The 18,317-nt window shown below is 39.4% G+C and overlaps 1 protein-coding gene across 1 annotated transcript in view; it reads left to right on the forward strand.

Moving 5' to 3' along the window:
• The window catches only part of CATSPERE (catsper channel auxiliary subunit epsilon), a 98,636-nt gene extending 84,643 nt beyond the window's left edge, over positions 1–13,993 (forward strand). The window contains exons 19-21 of the mRNA XM_031438504.2: positions 5,433–5,590; positions 6,521–6,574; positions 13,504–13,993. Of these exons, the coding sequence (XP_031294364.1) occupies positions 5,433–5,590; positions 6,521–6,574; positions 13,504–13,660 (369 nt within the window). The 3' untranslated portion in view covers positions 13,661–13,993. The remainder of the gene's footprint in view (positions 1–5,432; positions 5,591–6,520; positions 6,575–13,503) is intronic.
• The last annotated feature ends 4,324 nt before the right edge of the window (positions 13,994–18,317 follow it).

Raw genomic sequence — 18,317 nt, forward strand, 5'->3', positions numbered from 1 at the left:
ATTAAAATGGTCCCATGATACTGCCCAACAAATGTGACTGTATTTCTCTAGTTCGTTCCCTCGCCCCCTCTCGTAAACAGCTATTGCATGCTTTCTTCTCTCCTAAAATCTCCAACGCCTCTTCCCCATCCTCATTTTTACCTGATGAGCTTGCTTCCTACTTTACCAAGACAATTATGGTAGTTATTAAACCTGGTATAACACCCTTCTATCTAAGTTTATTTAAAGAAGTGCATATTTTAAAATGTGCTATATGTTACCACATTGTTTTTAACATTTTGACAACTATAATTTCTTATAACTAGTTTCCCTTGTAATGCAACCTGTTTTATATTATGTTTTTAGAAACATTATTCTGAGAGGGGTCCATGCAGTGCATAGATTTCACCAGATTTTCAAAGGTACCCATATAAAAATAAAACAAAATACAACTTTATATATATATATAAATATACACATACATAACCTATTCTTATATATTTATACATACACACTCACTATGAGGTTAGGATCCCTGATACAGATATTAAAAGAGAAGGACTAAACCTTGGGTCATTTCAATATTTAGAGATGGGGAAAATCAGGAGGGGCAAAAGAGATGAAAAAGGAACAATCCAAGGAGTTGGTGAAAGTCCAGGCAATTGTGGTGTTCTGGATTTCACATACAGCAAGTCTCATGAGAAGGAGGGAGGAATCAAACCGTGTCAAGTACTCTGCTAAGACAGGTCAACTCTGATGAGGATTGAAACTTGATCATTTTCTTTAGTAACATGGAGATAGCAAGTAACCTTGACAGGATCAGTTTTGGTGGGAGAGTGAAAGACAATACCTTACTGAAGTGGTTTAATTAGAATGGAAGAAAAGAATACAGAGCAGCAAGAATAGACATCTCTGCCAGAGAGTTTTACAGTAACGGGGAGAAACAGTGTGGTAGCTGGAGAGCAATGGGGTGAAGAGAGGGTCTTATTTTTTTTAATAACTGAGAGAAATAACCACATGTTGACGGATGGGAATAGTCCAACAAAAGAGAAAACTGATGATGCTTCAATCATCATCTCAAACTTAACATGTCTGAAACTGAGCTTCTGGTATCCACCTTCCAAACATACTCCTCCAACCTTCTTCCCTACCTCAGTTGATGGAAGTCCTCCCAGTGTACTCATGATAAAAGCCTCTAAATGTTACCTCATTTGGTCTTTCAGCAAATCTTGTTGACTCTTCCTTCAAAGTATATATATTCTGAATTTGGTCATCCCACCGCCACCCCAATTGCCACCACCTTGTTTCAAGCCACCATCACCAACCATCTGGGCTATAACCACAGCATCCTAACTGGTCTCCCTGCTTCAGCCTTGCCCACCCTAAGTCTATTTACTTAGCAGCTAGAGTGAGCCCACTAAAACATGAATGAGAACACGCCACTCTTCTGCTCACAACCATGCAGTGGTTCCCGTCTCACCTTGAGTTATGACAAAGTCAACCTGACTTGCTGCACCCCACTCCCACCCCCCACCCCCATCATGGCCAGCTAGTGCCTTTCTTCAGGCCTTTACTTAAAAATCAACCAGTCAATGAAGACTTTCCTGGCTATTCTACCAAAAAAGTTAAATGTCACCCCATGACAGTCCATATCTCCCTTCCCTATTTCCTGTAATGTCATTAGCATTTATAACTCTCTGATACATTACATAGTCTACTTATTTATCCTATTTATTATCTGGCTCCCCAGCTCACACGCAGGCTCCACAACGGGAGGGAATTTTGTTTGTTTTGCTCACTGGTGTATCCCCAGCATCTAACTCATTACGGCTGCTCAGTAAGTATTTGTGGGATGAATGAATTAATTATAAGTCACCCACCTATCTATAAAGAGTATTATTCTGTTATTAAAAAATCATAAGGAATTAAACTAGTAATGGAATCAGTTAAAAACAAAACTTACCCTCCTAACTTCCTGTTGAAGGGCATCAAAAAATCTGGGGTTGAGGATAGGTGTAAGTGACACTCTATATGCCAAAATCTCACAAAAGGCACCCAAATATTATAGGATTCTGACAAAACAACCTAATCCTAGGAAGTAATGAGCTATCTGATAATTAACCGTCATGGAGCTTGAGCTTGCCTCAGTCAGTATGATAGAGTGCAGTGGTTCTCAAATTCCAGAATCACCTAGAGGACTTGCTAAAACAGAGCTCTGGGTCCTGCCACCCAAGTTTCTGATTCAGCAGATCTGGGGTAAAGCCCCCAAATTTTGCATGTCTAACAATTCCCGGGTGATGCTGACACTGCTGATCTGGGAACCACATTTAAGAACTACTGAAATAGTGGCTTACATTCCAGAAAGATTCTGGAGTGCCCACCCTAGGCCCTAAATGTTCAGTTCTACCATATGAGAAACAAAGAGCTCACCATTAAAGGAGTGAACTCAGTCTGGAGTCTGAATATAATAGAAGGCAAGTATCTGCAGAGACCAGTTATGTCCTAGTGACTAAGGGTGTCACTGTGTAACTTACTCAACATGGCGATGAGAGGTGCTCTCTTCCTGAAGCATGTACCTGAAATGGAAACAGCCTTCCGATTCCTGGAGCTGCACTGATTGCCACTCAGCTCTTCCCACTCTACAAGGATGAATGAGGCTTGCATAAAAACCCGGAAGTAGCTCTAGGGACTGTAAATTCTCAAGAGAAAAATCTGAAGGAGTCATAAACAAAAGTGGCATTTTCACAGGCTCTTCCAAGTTAATGTTGGGGTTTGAGAAGGAGAGGGAGAACGTGGGTAATGAATGGCTGGCTACGTATTTCCCACTCAGGATGTCAGCTGAGTTTCTGAACACGACTGACATACTAACCACAGAAGTCCTTGGCTAGAAGCAAAGTGTAATTCATGAAGCCAGGGCAGATTTGTTTTCTCAGAGACTATATAACTTGATCAAGTGGGCTTTGAATTCAAAAAGAAAGAGGACGAATATAAGTATGTATATGCATGACTGGGACATTGTGCCGTACAGCAGAAATTGACACATTGTAACTGACTGTGTACTTCAATTAAAAAATAAATAAATAAATAAAAAAGAAAGGGGAAAAAATAATAATTGAAAAAAAAAAGTCTGTTAATATAACAGGAAATATCAGGCATGACACAAAAAGAGGAGCAACAATCAGTGGGAATCATCATTCATGCCAGGAAATAACGAGGTAGGAAGTTGGAAACAATATAAATATTCCCAGGTGTCTACATTAAAAAAAAAGTACATATGTCCCTATCAGAAATGCATTGTTGCGATATGTGTCCAGTTCCTGCATATATTTAGTACCTGCCACATACTCTTTCCATTAAATTCATGGTCTTACACATTAACTAACCTGGTAGAACGAGAAGTTCACAGGTCAGTGTCGACCTAGAAGAACCTCCATCATCATTATCATCATCATCATCATCATATGGATTGTGTTCTCAAGTTAGGATACATCAAAAGATGAGTGGTTGCCAGAGGTAGGGGATGGGGCATAAGGGAAATGGGAGAAAGTGGTCAAAAGGTACAGACTTACAGTTATGAAGTGTAATGTACAGCATGGTGACTATGGTTAGTAATACTGCCTTGTAATATTTGAAAGTTGCTAAGTGAGCAAATCTTAAAAGTCCCCATCATAAGAAAAACAATTGTAACAATGTATGGTGATAGGTGTTAACTAGACTCATGGTGGTTATCATCTCACGATACGTACAAATATTGAATTATTCTGTTGTACACCTGAAATTAATATAATGTTACAGGTCAATTATATCTCAAGAATAAATAAATAAGTACATACATACATAAAATAGAGAAAGGCAGAAATGAATTTCTTGATGTTCAAAAGAAAAAATAATAATGATGAGCCTCTTACTTGTTTTTCATCTACACCCAACATATTGCTTTATAAATATGTCAGGGAGTGCAGTGGTAGAAAGGTAGACAAAGGCAAGACATAATAGAAAATGTGATAAGGGGGAAGGACAAAATAATTATTTTGCAGTTTATCAAGACATTGAGGAACACTTCATGAACTCTTAAAAAATCATTGAGTTTAGGGGATGGGACTTATAATTAAAATATAATTATAGAATGATTCACTTGTGTAAAAGAAAATGAACTGCTAAGAAGGGAAGTGGAAGATTTTCAGTGTGAAGGCAATATTCACCTTCAAAATAAATTCAAACAGGATGGTAAATACTGAACTGTATATAAATAAAGACAAAAGGAAAGAGCTGTAGAAGGGACTGCTATGTATGCCTGATTACATAGCCAAATAAAAGAACTATATGAACTGTTCCTAATTATCTCCAAAACCAAGTAGCATTAAGAAAGTACACTGTGGGGGAGGGTAATAGCTCAAGTGGTAGAGTGCATGCTTAGTATGCATGAGGTCCTGGGTTCAATCCCCAGTACCTCCTCTAAAACTAAATAAATCAATCAACCCAAGAATGAACACTGTATCTGCAATACCATTGTACTGACAAATGTCAAAATGTAGGGAGGATGTGAAGGAAAGAACAAGAAATAAATTCCACTTGAATAAATCAGATGGAAGTTCCTCACTCAAAAGCTGGAGAAAGAATTCAGCCACACTGAGAATACGTGATAGAGATGAACAGCATTACCAGAACAGGGAGAAGCACGAAGCTCTGGGCCCTAAGTGACAGGCAGAAGAGAGAAAAAAACTACGAAGGTTGTTGACAGCCAAAAATCAGGCACATCCAAAGTAATTGCCCCACAAGGCTTCTTATCTCCTTAAATGAGAAACCCTTCAGACAGCAGAGGGGTAGAGGAGGAACCCTCTCAGTAGGGTGTGACAGCCTACAGGACAGGACCTACAAGAACCCAGAAGCAATGCCATGTATTATACTAGGATTTTCTTTTCTTAGCTTTAATAAAGTAACTGAAAAATCTAGTCTCATTTCATCTATGCTTTTCAAAAAGGGAACAGGGGATAAAGAAGTATTCTTACTTGTTTGTACCTTGAGACCCACAGAGAGACACGGTAATGGTAATGGGGGTAAACAGAAGTCTTAGGGGAAGATGAAAACCCAAAGATACCAGCTTGACTACTGTATCCATAACTTATCACCAAAATAGTATCTTTCCCTAAATTAAGCATCCTTGGAGGACTCCGTGCTTTTTTGATTTAGGGAAATAATATGCTTACATGCCCTCAACACCTTGATTTATTATTGTTTGCAAATAAATACAGCACTTGCTTTCACTAAGCTTCACTTTTTATCAAACTTTAACCCAGGAGAGCCACTAAAAACAGTATACAGCACTCAAATGACAGAAGAAGGGAATAGCCATTATATCTCTAAATGCTTTTTCGAGATAAATAAATGAGACTATAACCTTGTTTATTAGTCAGAGGATAGTCTTAAGGTTTTTGTCTTTGTTTCCTATTCAGAACTATAAGCACTGTTTTTCTTACGCTATTGGAAAACCAGGAGACTTAAATCAACCATATGAGATCATCAACAAGTCTAACAATAACCATTTAGTTTGGCCCGTGGACCATTATGGAATGTATGTGTTTCGTGTGAAGATCCTGGATCCAAACTATAGGTGAATATGCATGTCTTCTTATAATAATTTTACCATTAGTTACTAAAAATTAAATTTTTATTTTATTGATCTAACTTGATTTCACTCAGATGTCCAATTACAAGCATCTCTCATTTTATCAAGTCTCACTTTATTACTCTTTGAAGACACTGCACTTTTTTACAAATTGAAGGTTTGTGACAACCTTTGGTCAAGCAGGTTTATCAGCGCTATTTTTCCAACAGCATTTATTCACTTCATGTCTCTGTGTCACATTTTGGCATTTCTTGCAACATTTCAAACCCTCCATCAGCCAAAAGATTACAATTCATTGAAGGCTCTCAGCTTCCTTAAGGAGTCAGCCTACAGCAGGTGAACATCATGGGCAATTTGGTCAAAAAAACTTGAATTCAAATCCCAGCTCTGTGACTTATAACTGCAAACTTTTGTAAGGAGCTTAATCTATCTGAGCTTCAATTTCCTCGTCTAAAAGCAACGGCTGCTATGAGGATTAACAAAGATAATTCACGTAGAACATTTGGTACGTTGCCTGGTACATAGCAAATGCTCAGTTAGTATTCATTTTCAGTAAGTATTAATGCTCGATAAATGTTAACTGTTTATGATTCCTGTCCAACACTTACTATCGTTAATTATTATCGATATCATTATTGCTGTTGCCCTGGGAGCCATTATCAAAATGATGTAAGCCACTAGGAGGACAGTGAGGCTGCTCTTACAAGCTCTGAGTAAACTTGTAGCGATCAGCTTAAGTCACACGTATGAAAAAAAATCATCACAGCTCCTATGTAAATGTATCTATTCTCTCCCTTGTCAAGAAAATGACACCTTAACTAAGATTATATATAATTTGGTTGTTACCATAGAGATGTGCAGGGAGTCTTTTAATGTATTTAATTTAATCTTTAATATTATTTTTCTAATTTGCAGTTTCTGTAATCTAACAGCTATATTTGCAATAGAGACCTTTGGAGTGATTCCCAGGTAATGACTACAGCCTAATCCAGCTCTAAAGAGGGAAGTAAAAGAAACAGTGGCAGCAAAAAAGGAAACGTACCTCTCCCTCTCCTATTTTCCTGGGACCCTAATATTTCTGCCCTATATGTGACATTTTTAAAATTGTATATATATACCCTACTGAAGCTAGGGTCCCTTTTAGTTCCATCCTCCTCAATAGCCAGTTTTCCCTTCAAAAGTGTCTGTCAACTCCACGTAAGGGCAGATGATAGATTGCAGCAGTGGGGACAGAGAGGACAATGGCTGGGCCCCACTGACCGTGAGTCAGCCCTCCACTACTGGCCATTATTCCAGTGCATACAGGAAACAGACAGTAAAGGCATTTCCCTGGACTCAGCTTCAGTTTCATTTGAGAGCGGAGTGAAACATCTTATATGAAAGTTGGGACTGCAGATGACTGCATCTCTGTCCTATGTTTTTGTTTTGTTTTGTTTTCTGAAAATGTTAAACAAGAGTGGAGGACAAACATCAAGTTACTTATGGCGCTACTTTAAATATCACTGACTGCTCAACTCTCTGTGCTAACAGGAGGTTAATGGTGCAGATAAACTGCAAATGAGATAAGCCACGTGTTACTTGTAGGTAGCTTGGGGGAACATGTACAGGTTTTTTTTTGCAGCAACTTCTCTTTCTCATCAGATCTGTACGTTTGATTTAGATGTATATTAAGAACATATGTCCACCCAAGTATCCACCAACAGAAGTGGGAGTTGGTGAGTTAGGGAGGAGAGGAGGAGGAGTAAAGGGGGATCTCACCTATTTGCCCCAGCTCATCTGCCAGAAGCTGGATTTTAGCAGCCAGGAAATACGATGCAGCACAAGGGATGGCCCATCAGGTTAGTGACTGCAGTTCAGTCTCTGTTATGAGCCCTGAAGGGGACCAGAGGCAGAACAGGGGTGAGCTGGTGGTGAACATCTTCCTAGTAAGAGAGCACTCTTCATGAGCAAACCGGGCTGATTATCAGTTTGCAGGAGGCAAAGATCTTACTACTTCCTTGCTTTCTGGCCCAGTGCTTAACCACTTCCCCCAATTTTCTACTCTGTCCTTTGGAGTTGCCACGATTTAACCAGCAAACTCACCTAAATCCTGTCCTCTGAGCTCTCCTTCTGTCTGTCACCCTTCAGCTCTTCAGAGTGATGGCTATTTATTTCCTCACACTCCCATGTGCCTTGGGGAACCATTACCACTCCCAGATCCTTATTTATCCTGGTTCTTCTGAAAAAAAATAATTTTTTTTAAACACCCTTTGAGGCTCATGGCATCTGCTCTACGCCCATCCTTTCTCTGTTCTCATTGCTGTGTCCTCTCCAAACTTCCCTTCATTCAAGGCCATCCTGTTTTCATCTCCGTATCAAGACCCACCACCAGGGTCCACATGGCCAACCCTGCCAACATCATGGCCTTTCCTACTCCTTGGCGTGCTCCTCCTCTCTGGTACTCTAGCCATCCACTCCCAGAGTCACACCTTGGCCACTGTCAGGACTATCAGAACTGCTCTGCGGACTGAAGCATCAGTTCAGACATCTCGTCCTCTGACCTTCTCAGCTCGCTAATCCAACTCCACCCACTACAACTCTTCGTTCTCACCGGAAAGGACCTCCACCTCTACTTTCAGTCTCTCCTTTTTTTACTTTCTATTTCCTTACATTCCAAACAAAGTCCATTATTTCAACATTTTCTAGTACTCCTTTACCTTTTTGGGATTTGCGCCCCCTCTGGCAAGCCCCCAACTACCTACTTTCTCTAGGACTACATCGGAGCAGCCCAGTACTTCTAAAGAAAGATACACAGCAGGGCAGATTGATCACCAACTTCAAATAGATCACCAGCACCACCTGGGAACCTTTCTTTCTTTCTCTGGTCAACCAGTATTTCCACTCTCCATAACATCCACCTATCTGAGTAGCTTCCTCCTTGGACCTTTCCTTAACAATCATCAAATGAAATTTTTTTCACCTTTACAGAGAAATTAGAAGCCATCAGACAGGAACTCCCCTTATTTCTGATTCCAAACATAAAAACCAACTAACATCTATCCCCTTTCACTCCTCTTTCTATCCTGTTACATCCTCTTTAAATACAATTCTCTCACCTGTGCTTTAAACCCTGGTCCTTCCCACTCTGAAATTCCAGATCAATTATTCCTTCTCTCTTCTCTATATTCAACTTTCCCTCTCAACTAGATCCTTCCAATAAGCTTTTAATTACCCTCAAGTTTTTTAAGCAAATAAACAATAAAGTAAAACCTCAGGCATATCCCCTTCCACCTACCACCTTATCTCACACCTCCTTCGCAAGACAAACTCCTGAAAAGGCTTGTCTACCCTCATAATCCTCATGATCCTATATTCCATCCCTATGGCATGAATCCATCCAGTCTGCTTTCTATCTTATCACGCCACCAGTTACTTCTCGTTAGAATAGCTTTGGTCTGCACTAAGTCTCTTTGGTACTTTCTTATATGCTCTGTCTCTTTGCTCATGAATTCTTCCCCTGACCTCAGTGAGCATCTTTATGACCATCACTTTGAACTCCTTATCAGGTAAATCACTTAGCTCTGTTTCATTAAGGTCTGTTTCTGAAGTTTTATCTTCTTATTTTGTTTGGAATATATTTCTCTGTTTCTTCATTTTCCTTGACTTTCTGTGTTGGTTTCCGTGCAATAGATAAGACAGCCACTTCTCCCAGTCATGAAGGAGTGATCCTACATAGGAGATGGAACTTACTATTCAGCCCAGCCCTAACTGCTGTTTCTCTCTTAAACCCTTGAGACTGTCCAAGCTGCCTTCGTAGTTCTTAGTGTCTCCCAGTAGCTGAGGGTGTGCCAAGACCACCAGTGTCCCAAAGAGGAGGATCTCAGCCAGCACCCAGATGCAGCCTGGTTGGAAGCTGGACCCTCAAGAGGCAGTTTTTAAAGTATGCAAACAGACCTCTTTCAGGGGAAGACTAGGAGATGGGCCTTTCTGTCTGTTCCCCTATGCTGAGGGAACAGCCAGATAAGAACAGTTTCTTTATTTGTTACAGTCCTGTGGGACCTGTGAATATACGCTCTGCTGGCTACCAGGGCCAGGCAATCCAGTGGCGTGTCTCCTGAGCAGCAGCCATAGGGGCTGGGGCATCAGAAGTATGAGTGAAGTCTTTTGGGGGAGATACCTGCGACCTGGGGACAGGCAGAGAGAGAGTGCAACTTTGGCACCTGCCAGCATCTCCAGTCTCTGCAGAGGATTGCAGAGATTTGTGTTACATTAGGAGCCTGACCCTCAGATCGCAGCTTTTAAGATAAGCAAACGGGTCTCTTTCACGGAAAGACCGGGAAATGCTGCCTCTGTGCCGAGCAGGGGCAGAAGGTGAGAGAGGGGATTGGCCACTGCGAGTCCTCAGGATCCAACGGAAGCTAGGAGTTGTGAGTTTCCTCCCCACTGTACGCTGCGGGGCTGGGGGTGGGGGTTCTGGTGAGACTGTGCCTCAATCTCTCCCACCCACCTTTATGTGGCTGACTTTTTCTCATTCACCCAGTATATAGGAGTTGCTCAGCTAGTTTCTGTATTTCTCTCAGAGGGAATTGTTCCATATGTAGCTATAGTATTGGTGTGTCCATGGAAGGAAGGAAGTTCGGGAGCCTCCTTTGTCACCATCTTGAACTGGAACTGGCCTACACTAAATCTGACCTTTCCAGTCCTGTCTTTTTCGACCTTTCATCAGCGTTGACTTTTCCTTTGGCTGCCATTTTGCTCTAACGGTTTTCCTAGCCTTCTGTAGCCATTCTCTCTCTTTCTAATAAAGAGAGCCTCATCCTACAACACCAGCCATTACATGTTGACCTTCCTTAGGGCTCAGTCCTGGTTTTCTGAGCTTCTCACTCTGGCAAGCTCATCCATATCCATGATTTTGATTAGCATCTATAAATACATGACTCCCAAATCCTATCTCTAGCCCAGTCCAGGGCCATATATTCCACTGTCTACTTAACCTCTTCTTTTATCTCAAAAGACGAGTCAAACGGGACATGTCCAAAAGTGAACTCATGATCTTACCACCCATTCCCTTACCCCGTTATTTGTCTGAAACTGATTTTCACAGTAATTGCAAACAGTCCTATGTGTCACTGCACAGCTCCAGGAGAATCCATTCACATAGGCTATAACGTGAATGGTGCCCTCTTGGAGTTAAACAATATGGTGACCCTATTTTCCAGTGTTTCCTTCTCAGGAAATAGCACATCTAAAATTGTACAAGCCAAACACCTAGCAGTCAAAAACATGAAAAACTAAAAACTGGAGTTCACATTCCTCTCTCTCTCTCTCTCCCCTCCAGCTCATCTAAACAGTCACTGCTTCCCACTCATTTAATCTCTTACATTGCCCTTAAATGAATCCACTTCTTACCAAACCCAAAACCACCACTCTAATCCAAGTTACCATTACCTCTGGTCTGAATTATTGCAGCAGACTCCTAACAGTGCTCTCCCCTCATCTTTTCCTATTTTATTCTATCTCATTCTCCTCATTGGAGCCAGAGTAATCTTTTCAAATGCTAATTTTAGTAGCTTGAGACCTTTAAATTTCTTTCTTTAAAATGAAAACTTCCTAACATAGCCTACAAGATCTTTTCTGATCTAGCCCCTACCTACTTCTCCAGTCTCACTTTGCATCACGTTCCCCTCATTTTCTCAGCTCCACACCTACCAACCTTCTTTCAGTTCCCAGCTTTCTCCATACTCTGTTCCACAGCAGGAGCTTTGAACATGCTATTTTCTTCATCTGCAGTCTCTTCCTTCCCCCTCTTTACCTCTTAACTCTATCAATCTACTTCTATTTAATTCTTCAAATTTTTTTCTTGGTATTTTCTTTTTATTTGTTCAATTTTCACAATAATGAATTGATTTCTGGTCATTCTCAGAAGATGACCAAATTTTTTGTCTGCAAATATTATAAACTCATGGACTTAAGCATAATTTATGGATTTCAATCCAATGTAAACTTATCCTTATTAAAGCTCAAATTGTCCTGTCTTGGACCATTGACTTCTCCTTTCAATTTGTCTTCTAAGTTATATATCTACGTACAGCTGTATCTATCTGTCTATTGATGTGTGTGTGTGTGTGTGTGTGTGTGTGTGTGTGTGTGTGTGTGTGTGTTTGTATAAAACCCTTGTAGTCTTTGATAATTTATTTTATTATTTTTTAATGGAGGTACTGGGGATTAAACCCAGGACCTTATACATGCTAAGCATAAGTTCTACCACTGAGCTATACCCTCCCCACTAATTTTTCACATTTTAAAATATTTATCTTTTCCCAATGGGGGCATTTTTTGACCCAATTCACCAGGTCAAATCCTGCGATGAGCTTTCATTGCATTGTATACCTCTCCTACTCAGTTCTTATCACAAGTTCAATTATATATTTATTTTCTCATTAGTTGATTAATTACTATGTCCCCACTAAAATGTAAGCTGCCTAAGGATGAAGACCATGTCTATTGTTCCTCATTATTGTTTTCCCAGCACCTAGCACAGTACTGCATACATCAGATGCTTTGTTAAGTTAGTGGACTTTCGAGAAGGAAGAGATTCACTGGAACTAGATTAAGCTTGTAACCACTGAGGAGGAAGATCAGACTAAGGGGACTGGGGACCTGGGGAAATACTGCAAACAAATAATTATGGTTTAAAAGGGAACTGAAAACTAAAGTCAGGTACCAGGACAACAAACAGAAAACAGCACAATGTTTGGCTTAAGAAATACATCCACTCTGAAGGGGGGCACTCATGCAGAGTCCCAGGTGAAGACGCAGATGTCTGGACCTTGGCTGAAAGTAGCACCTAATTAAGTGTGCGCACACACACACACACACACACACACACACAGGCACATCTGGTTGACCCTCAGGTGCCTCAAATTCTATGTGCCCAACACACATGCCCTCTAAAGTGTATTTCCTTCTGAACTTCCTATTGTCAGTGAATGAGGATACCATCCTCAGAGTTACCTCATCTTAAAACTTAGGAGACAGCCCTTATTCTAACGTATTTGTCAAACCCTACAGCTTAACAATCACCACGATTGATCCAGTCTAACTCCTAAATATACTCTAGATTTAGCCACTTCTCCCCATTTCTCCAGCCATGAATTAATTAAAACCCTCATCATAGTTGATTATTACAAAAACCTCCTAACTGGCTTTTCTCCCTCCATATGAGTAATTCCCATTCATCCACTCCTCACACTACAATCAGAATCGTCCTTCTAAAATGACAGCTCTGTATCAGACCTCTGAAACTCCCTCTTGCCTTCAGACTAAAATCCACACTCTGTAGCTTGAATAAAGCTGCCTTTCTCATCCCCAACAACCTGTGCTGCCTCACCTCTAGCCACTGGGCCTACACCTAAGCTCTAGTCATGCTCAAGTAGTTTTAGATACAGACTGTCTGGGGCTGATCTTAAGATTTTCTCATGTTCCATGCCTTGTAAATGCATCTCCCTTGGCCTGAAACATGATGCCCACCTAGTCGCTTTCACCACTCCCAGGCGTTTTTATCTAATTAACTTACAATAACACTCCTAATCTTACTCATATCCAGCTAACTCCTACCCATACTCAGTTCAAAAGTCACCTCCACTGGGAAGCCTTCCCCATGCCTGGCTCCCATAGTACCTTGTGACTCCCCCTCTCATTATACTGATCACTTTCACTGTCTGTTTTCCTCTCTGGTCAGCCTCAAGCACTAAGAGGTAGACATCCTGAGGGTAGACAAGATGTCTCATTAATCCTACTACTCACTGACAGAGAACAATGGCCTTGTAGCCAGCTATTTGAATATTATTTGACTAAATAAGTTAACAACCAAAATAAGTGAACGATGACTTTTAATGACTTTTTTTCTCTTATTTCAGTCCCCGTACTTACCTGGTTGCTGCCATCCTCTTTCTCCTGATGCTCCTGTTCCTCAGTCTTCTAGCTCTGAGCTACTTGTATTATTATCTGAGGATTTACAGTGCATTTATTGATGTACCACTTCACAACCCTGAAACAAAACAAAAGAATGATTAAGAAAAATGGAAGTTTATTGACTACAAATGTATGTATGTAGAGGGAGTGTCTCTATCCTTATATTGAGAGTATAAGTTTGACTAGGAACTACTAAGTATAAGTGCATAGTAAGTATCACCAAATTCAAAATCTGAAAAGTGTTCTTAAATTACTCAAAACAAAACTATTTTTGTATATAATGCATGTTATTAAATTAATCCTTAGTGTGTTTACATTTATCTTAATGTAGTCTATGTACTTTTATATGGCTTAAAGAAAAAAAAAACTTTAAACCACCTAAATTTGGCTATTACAATCTTTCCTAAGAATGAAAGTAAATTTTTGAAAATATAAGTGTGTCAAATGTTATTATTTTGCATAAGACTTTTCATATGAAACCTTATATGGCTGAAGTTAACTTATGTATAAAAGACTTCATAATGTATATAAATTTCAATAGTCTGTAAAAGGTATTTCAGAAGTTTCTCTAATGGTAGATTCACATATGAGATACACACCTTATTATATTGGAAAATAGGAAACTGATGCTCTAAGTCTGAATTTTAAGTTTTCAAATTTGATTTTGATGCTCAAAATAAGCTTCTTCATTTGTCCAAATGTGATCACAGCTTTCTAAACAACTAGTATTTGAACAGTCAGGATCTAACTAGAGAAGGAGAATCAGTAGAAGTGTGTGAGTGTGTGTGTGAGTGTGTGTGAGTCTGTGTGTAAAGAGATTTATTTAAAGGAACTGGCTTATGGGGAGAGAATGCAGGAGACAGAGGGTGTGCTGAGCTTTAGCTGTACTGGGCCCAGCCAGGGTGGAGGTACCCTAGTCCATGTTCTTCACTCTCTCCATGGACTTACTTAAATTCATAAATCGGCTCCTTTTTCCTCAAACAAACAAACAAAAAAATTGGCTTATGTGATTGTAGAGGCTGGGTAAACGAGTCTGAAATCCATGCACAGACATCACGAATGAAAGATCAGAAGTCAAATGGAACTCCAAGGGCACAGACCAAAACTATTATCTACAAATAGGATTTCTTACTTTACTAAGATCAGGAACAAGACAGGGATACCTGCTATTAATCACTGTTTTGAAGGTTCTGACATTACAAGAGGGAAGTAAAATAACCATTATAAATGCTTGGGAAAAGGAAATAAAATCCTCTCTTTCAACAGTAAGATTGAAAGGAAACCCAAAATTAGAAACAAGAATTACTCAAATAAGATCATTAGATGGCTCAAGATGAGACAAATATTTAAAATTTAAAACCTTGCTTTTAAAAGTTACATGAAAAACCTGAAAGAAATCTGAAAAAGCAATACCTTTTCTCTATAATAGTTTAACAGTTGGCAACAGAAATAAAATATAATTTATTGTAGTGGCAAACTACATAGAATTAAACTTAATATGAAAGGTGTATGACCTACATGAGAAGCATCGTTAAAATCTTTATTGAAAGGGTGAAACAAGACCTGAAATATGTGACAGAGAAAAGAAAGAAAACAACCAAACACAAAATGAGCAAAACACATGGTCATTTCACAGAAGAGCACATCCAAACAGCCAACAAATACAATAAAAACAACTATTTCTTAGTGTTTACTATGTGCCAGAAATTATTCTAGTAATTTATGGAATCCTCTTCAACAACTTTATGTGATTGGAACTACTATTATCCCATTACAGAGATGAGGAAACTCGTACAGAGAGGGTAAATAATTTTTTAAGGTCACACAGTTGGTAAGTGAAGTCTCACAAGGTTTTGCTAAATGAGAACAGTGAGCTACAGGGAAGTACTTATACTATGATCCTATTATATAAACAAAATGAAAGCTCTGTGCATGAGAACCAGAGAAAAGTATGGAAGGATACACACCATTTGTGTACATCATGTGCATGTGTGCTTGTGTATGTCTGTCCACTGTGGGAGGGGGAGAGGGGATGTGTCCAGAGATGTAGAGAGGAAAGGATATAAACAAACCCCTCAAAACTGTGGAAGCAGCAAACAACAGAAAAATAGCATGCATATTTTTCTCTTTATGTAAATTGATGTGTCTGTGCATAAAGACAAATGGAAGGATGTTAGTCACAAAACTCAAAATGATGTAGTTCCAGGTGATATTTGCTTTCTTACTGTGGTTTCCTACTACACTAAAGTTATACTACTTAATTAATCATAAAAAGTCTCTTGTCACTGTGAACAAACAAATGGGAATTAAAGAAGTAGAGACAGCAAGTATAAACTCTTTCAAGGAGTTCTTTTTTTCCGTGATAGGGAGCAAAGAAATGGAGGGCAACTGGAGGCAGAGGTGAGGTCAGGAAGGTGTTACTGAGTACTGATAGGAATGATCCAGTGGCTAGGGAAAACTGATGATCCAGGGGAGAGAGGGGGTAACTGCTGAACCAAAATCCTTGAGTAGGCAAAACAAAACCAGATCAAGTGCTGAAATTGAACATTTCATCCACTGTTATAGGAGGGAAGCCAGAGTTCATGGGTACTGATGTAGGTAGGCTGGTAGGAAGATGGGTGGTTTGTGGCAGACCTCCTACTGCAGGAGTGTAATTGACCCAGCACATGAGCTGCTGCCCCCTGAAATTCACCACCACATTGCACCAAGGCCACACCCCCCAAGCCACTACCCCTCCGATGACTGAGTGTGCTGGGGATACTTTCACAGATGAGACACCTGCCAGCCTGCCTCAAGGACTCCTGAAGTCTCATGTTGCACAGCAGTTAAGGACACCTCCACTCTCACACACACACACAAACACACACTCACTTTCTCTGTGTGTGTGTGTGTGTGTCTGTCTGTCTGTCTCTCTCTCTCTCTCTCAATGTGGGTCAGATGATTCTCCCTACCTTCCACAACTTCCTATTTCCTTTCAGACAAGTATTTCCCCTAATAAAATTGTTGCACATTCAGTCTGATGTTGGTGACTGTTTCTCAGAGAACCTGGACTGACAGAGGTGGTAATTCGAGTGGTCTAAGAAAACAAATGTTTGGAGGGGACTTGAGACTGGCTCACCCAGCACCCTGCAGGCAGAGATAGCACCAACCTGGAGGGTTTGTGGGACACAAACAGTTCCTGGTTCAAGGTGGTGGTTCAGTTGCTAAAGCTTTTATTGATGGTGACTTGGGGAAATGTCCTGGTGGAGGGGAGTGTTACGGCAGGTACAATGGAGCAAGCATTTGAACATAGGGATAAAAAGACAGTGACGTTTGCTGGTTACTGCTAAATTATATATATAATTGACATATAACATTGTGTAAGTTTAAGGTATACAGGTGTTGATTTGATACATTTATATATTGCAATATGATTATCACCATGGTGTAAGCGAACACCTCACTATGGACAATTAAATGCTGACAAAATGGAAAAGTTAAGAGAAATGGATAAATTCTTAGGAACATGCCATTTCCCAAGACTGAACCAGGAAGAAATTGAAAATAAGAACAGGCCAATTACCACTAATTAAAGTGAATCAGTATTAAAAATAAAATTCCCAACAAACAACAGTCCAGGACCACAGGCTTCACAGGTGAATTCTACCAAACATTTAGTAAACAGTTAACTTAACATCTATCCTTTTCAAACTATTCCAAAAAATTGCAGAAGGAATGGTTCCAAATTCATTTTATAAGGCCGGTATCATCCTGATACCAAAACCAGACAAAATTATCACACACACACACACACACACACACACAAAGTTACAGGCCAATATCACTGATGAACATAGATGCAAAAATCCTCAACAAAATATTAGCAAACCAAATTCAACAATACATTATAAGGATGATACACAATGATCAAGTGAGTTTTATCCCAGGGGTGCAAGGATGATTCAATATTCATAAATCAATCAATGTGGCACACCACTTTAACAAATTGAAAAATAAAAATCCTATTTTAAAGCATAAAAACATCTCCATAGATGCAAAAAAAGCTTTTAATAAAATTCAACATCTACTTATGATACAAACTTTCAACAAAATGGAGACAGAGGGAACATACCTCAACATAATAAAGGCCATATAAGACAAGCCCACAACTAACATCATACATACTCAACAGAACAGGACAAGGATGCCCACTCATCACTTTTATTCAAGATAGAATTGGAAGTCCTAGCCACAGCAATCGGATAAGAAAAAGAAATAAAGGAATCCAAATTGGAAAAGAAAACATAAACCTGTCACTGTTTGCAGACGACAAAATACTATATGGAAAATTCTAAAGATGCCACCAAAAACAAACAAACAAAACAAAAAACTATTATAACTAGTAAATGAATTCAATAAGTTGCAGGATACAAAATTAGTACACTGAAATCTGTTGCATTTTTCTATAGCATTTTCTATACACTAACAATGAACTATCAGAAAAAGAAATTAATAAATTAATTCTATTTATAATTGCATCAAAAAGAACAAATTATCTAGGAGTAAATCTAAGCAAAAAGGTAAAGACCTACACTTGGAAAACTGTAAGACTTTGTAGAAGATGACACAAACAAATGGAAAGATTTACCTTGCTCATGGATTGAAAGAATTAATGTTGTTATAATGACCATACTATTATTCAAGGTAATCTACAGATTCAATGCAAGCCCTATCAAAATACCAATGACATTTTTCACAGAACTGGAACAAATAATTCTAA

The sequence above is a fragment of the Camelus dromedarius genome, chromosome 21, assembly GCF_036321535.1.
Source record: "Camelus dromedarius isolate mCamDro1 chromosome 21, mCamDro1.pat, whole genome shotgun sequence".
Lineage (NCBI taxonomy): Eukaryota > Metazoa > Chordata > Mammalia > Artiodactyla > Camelidae > Camelus > Camelus dromedarius.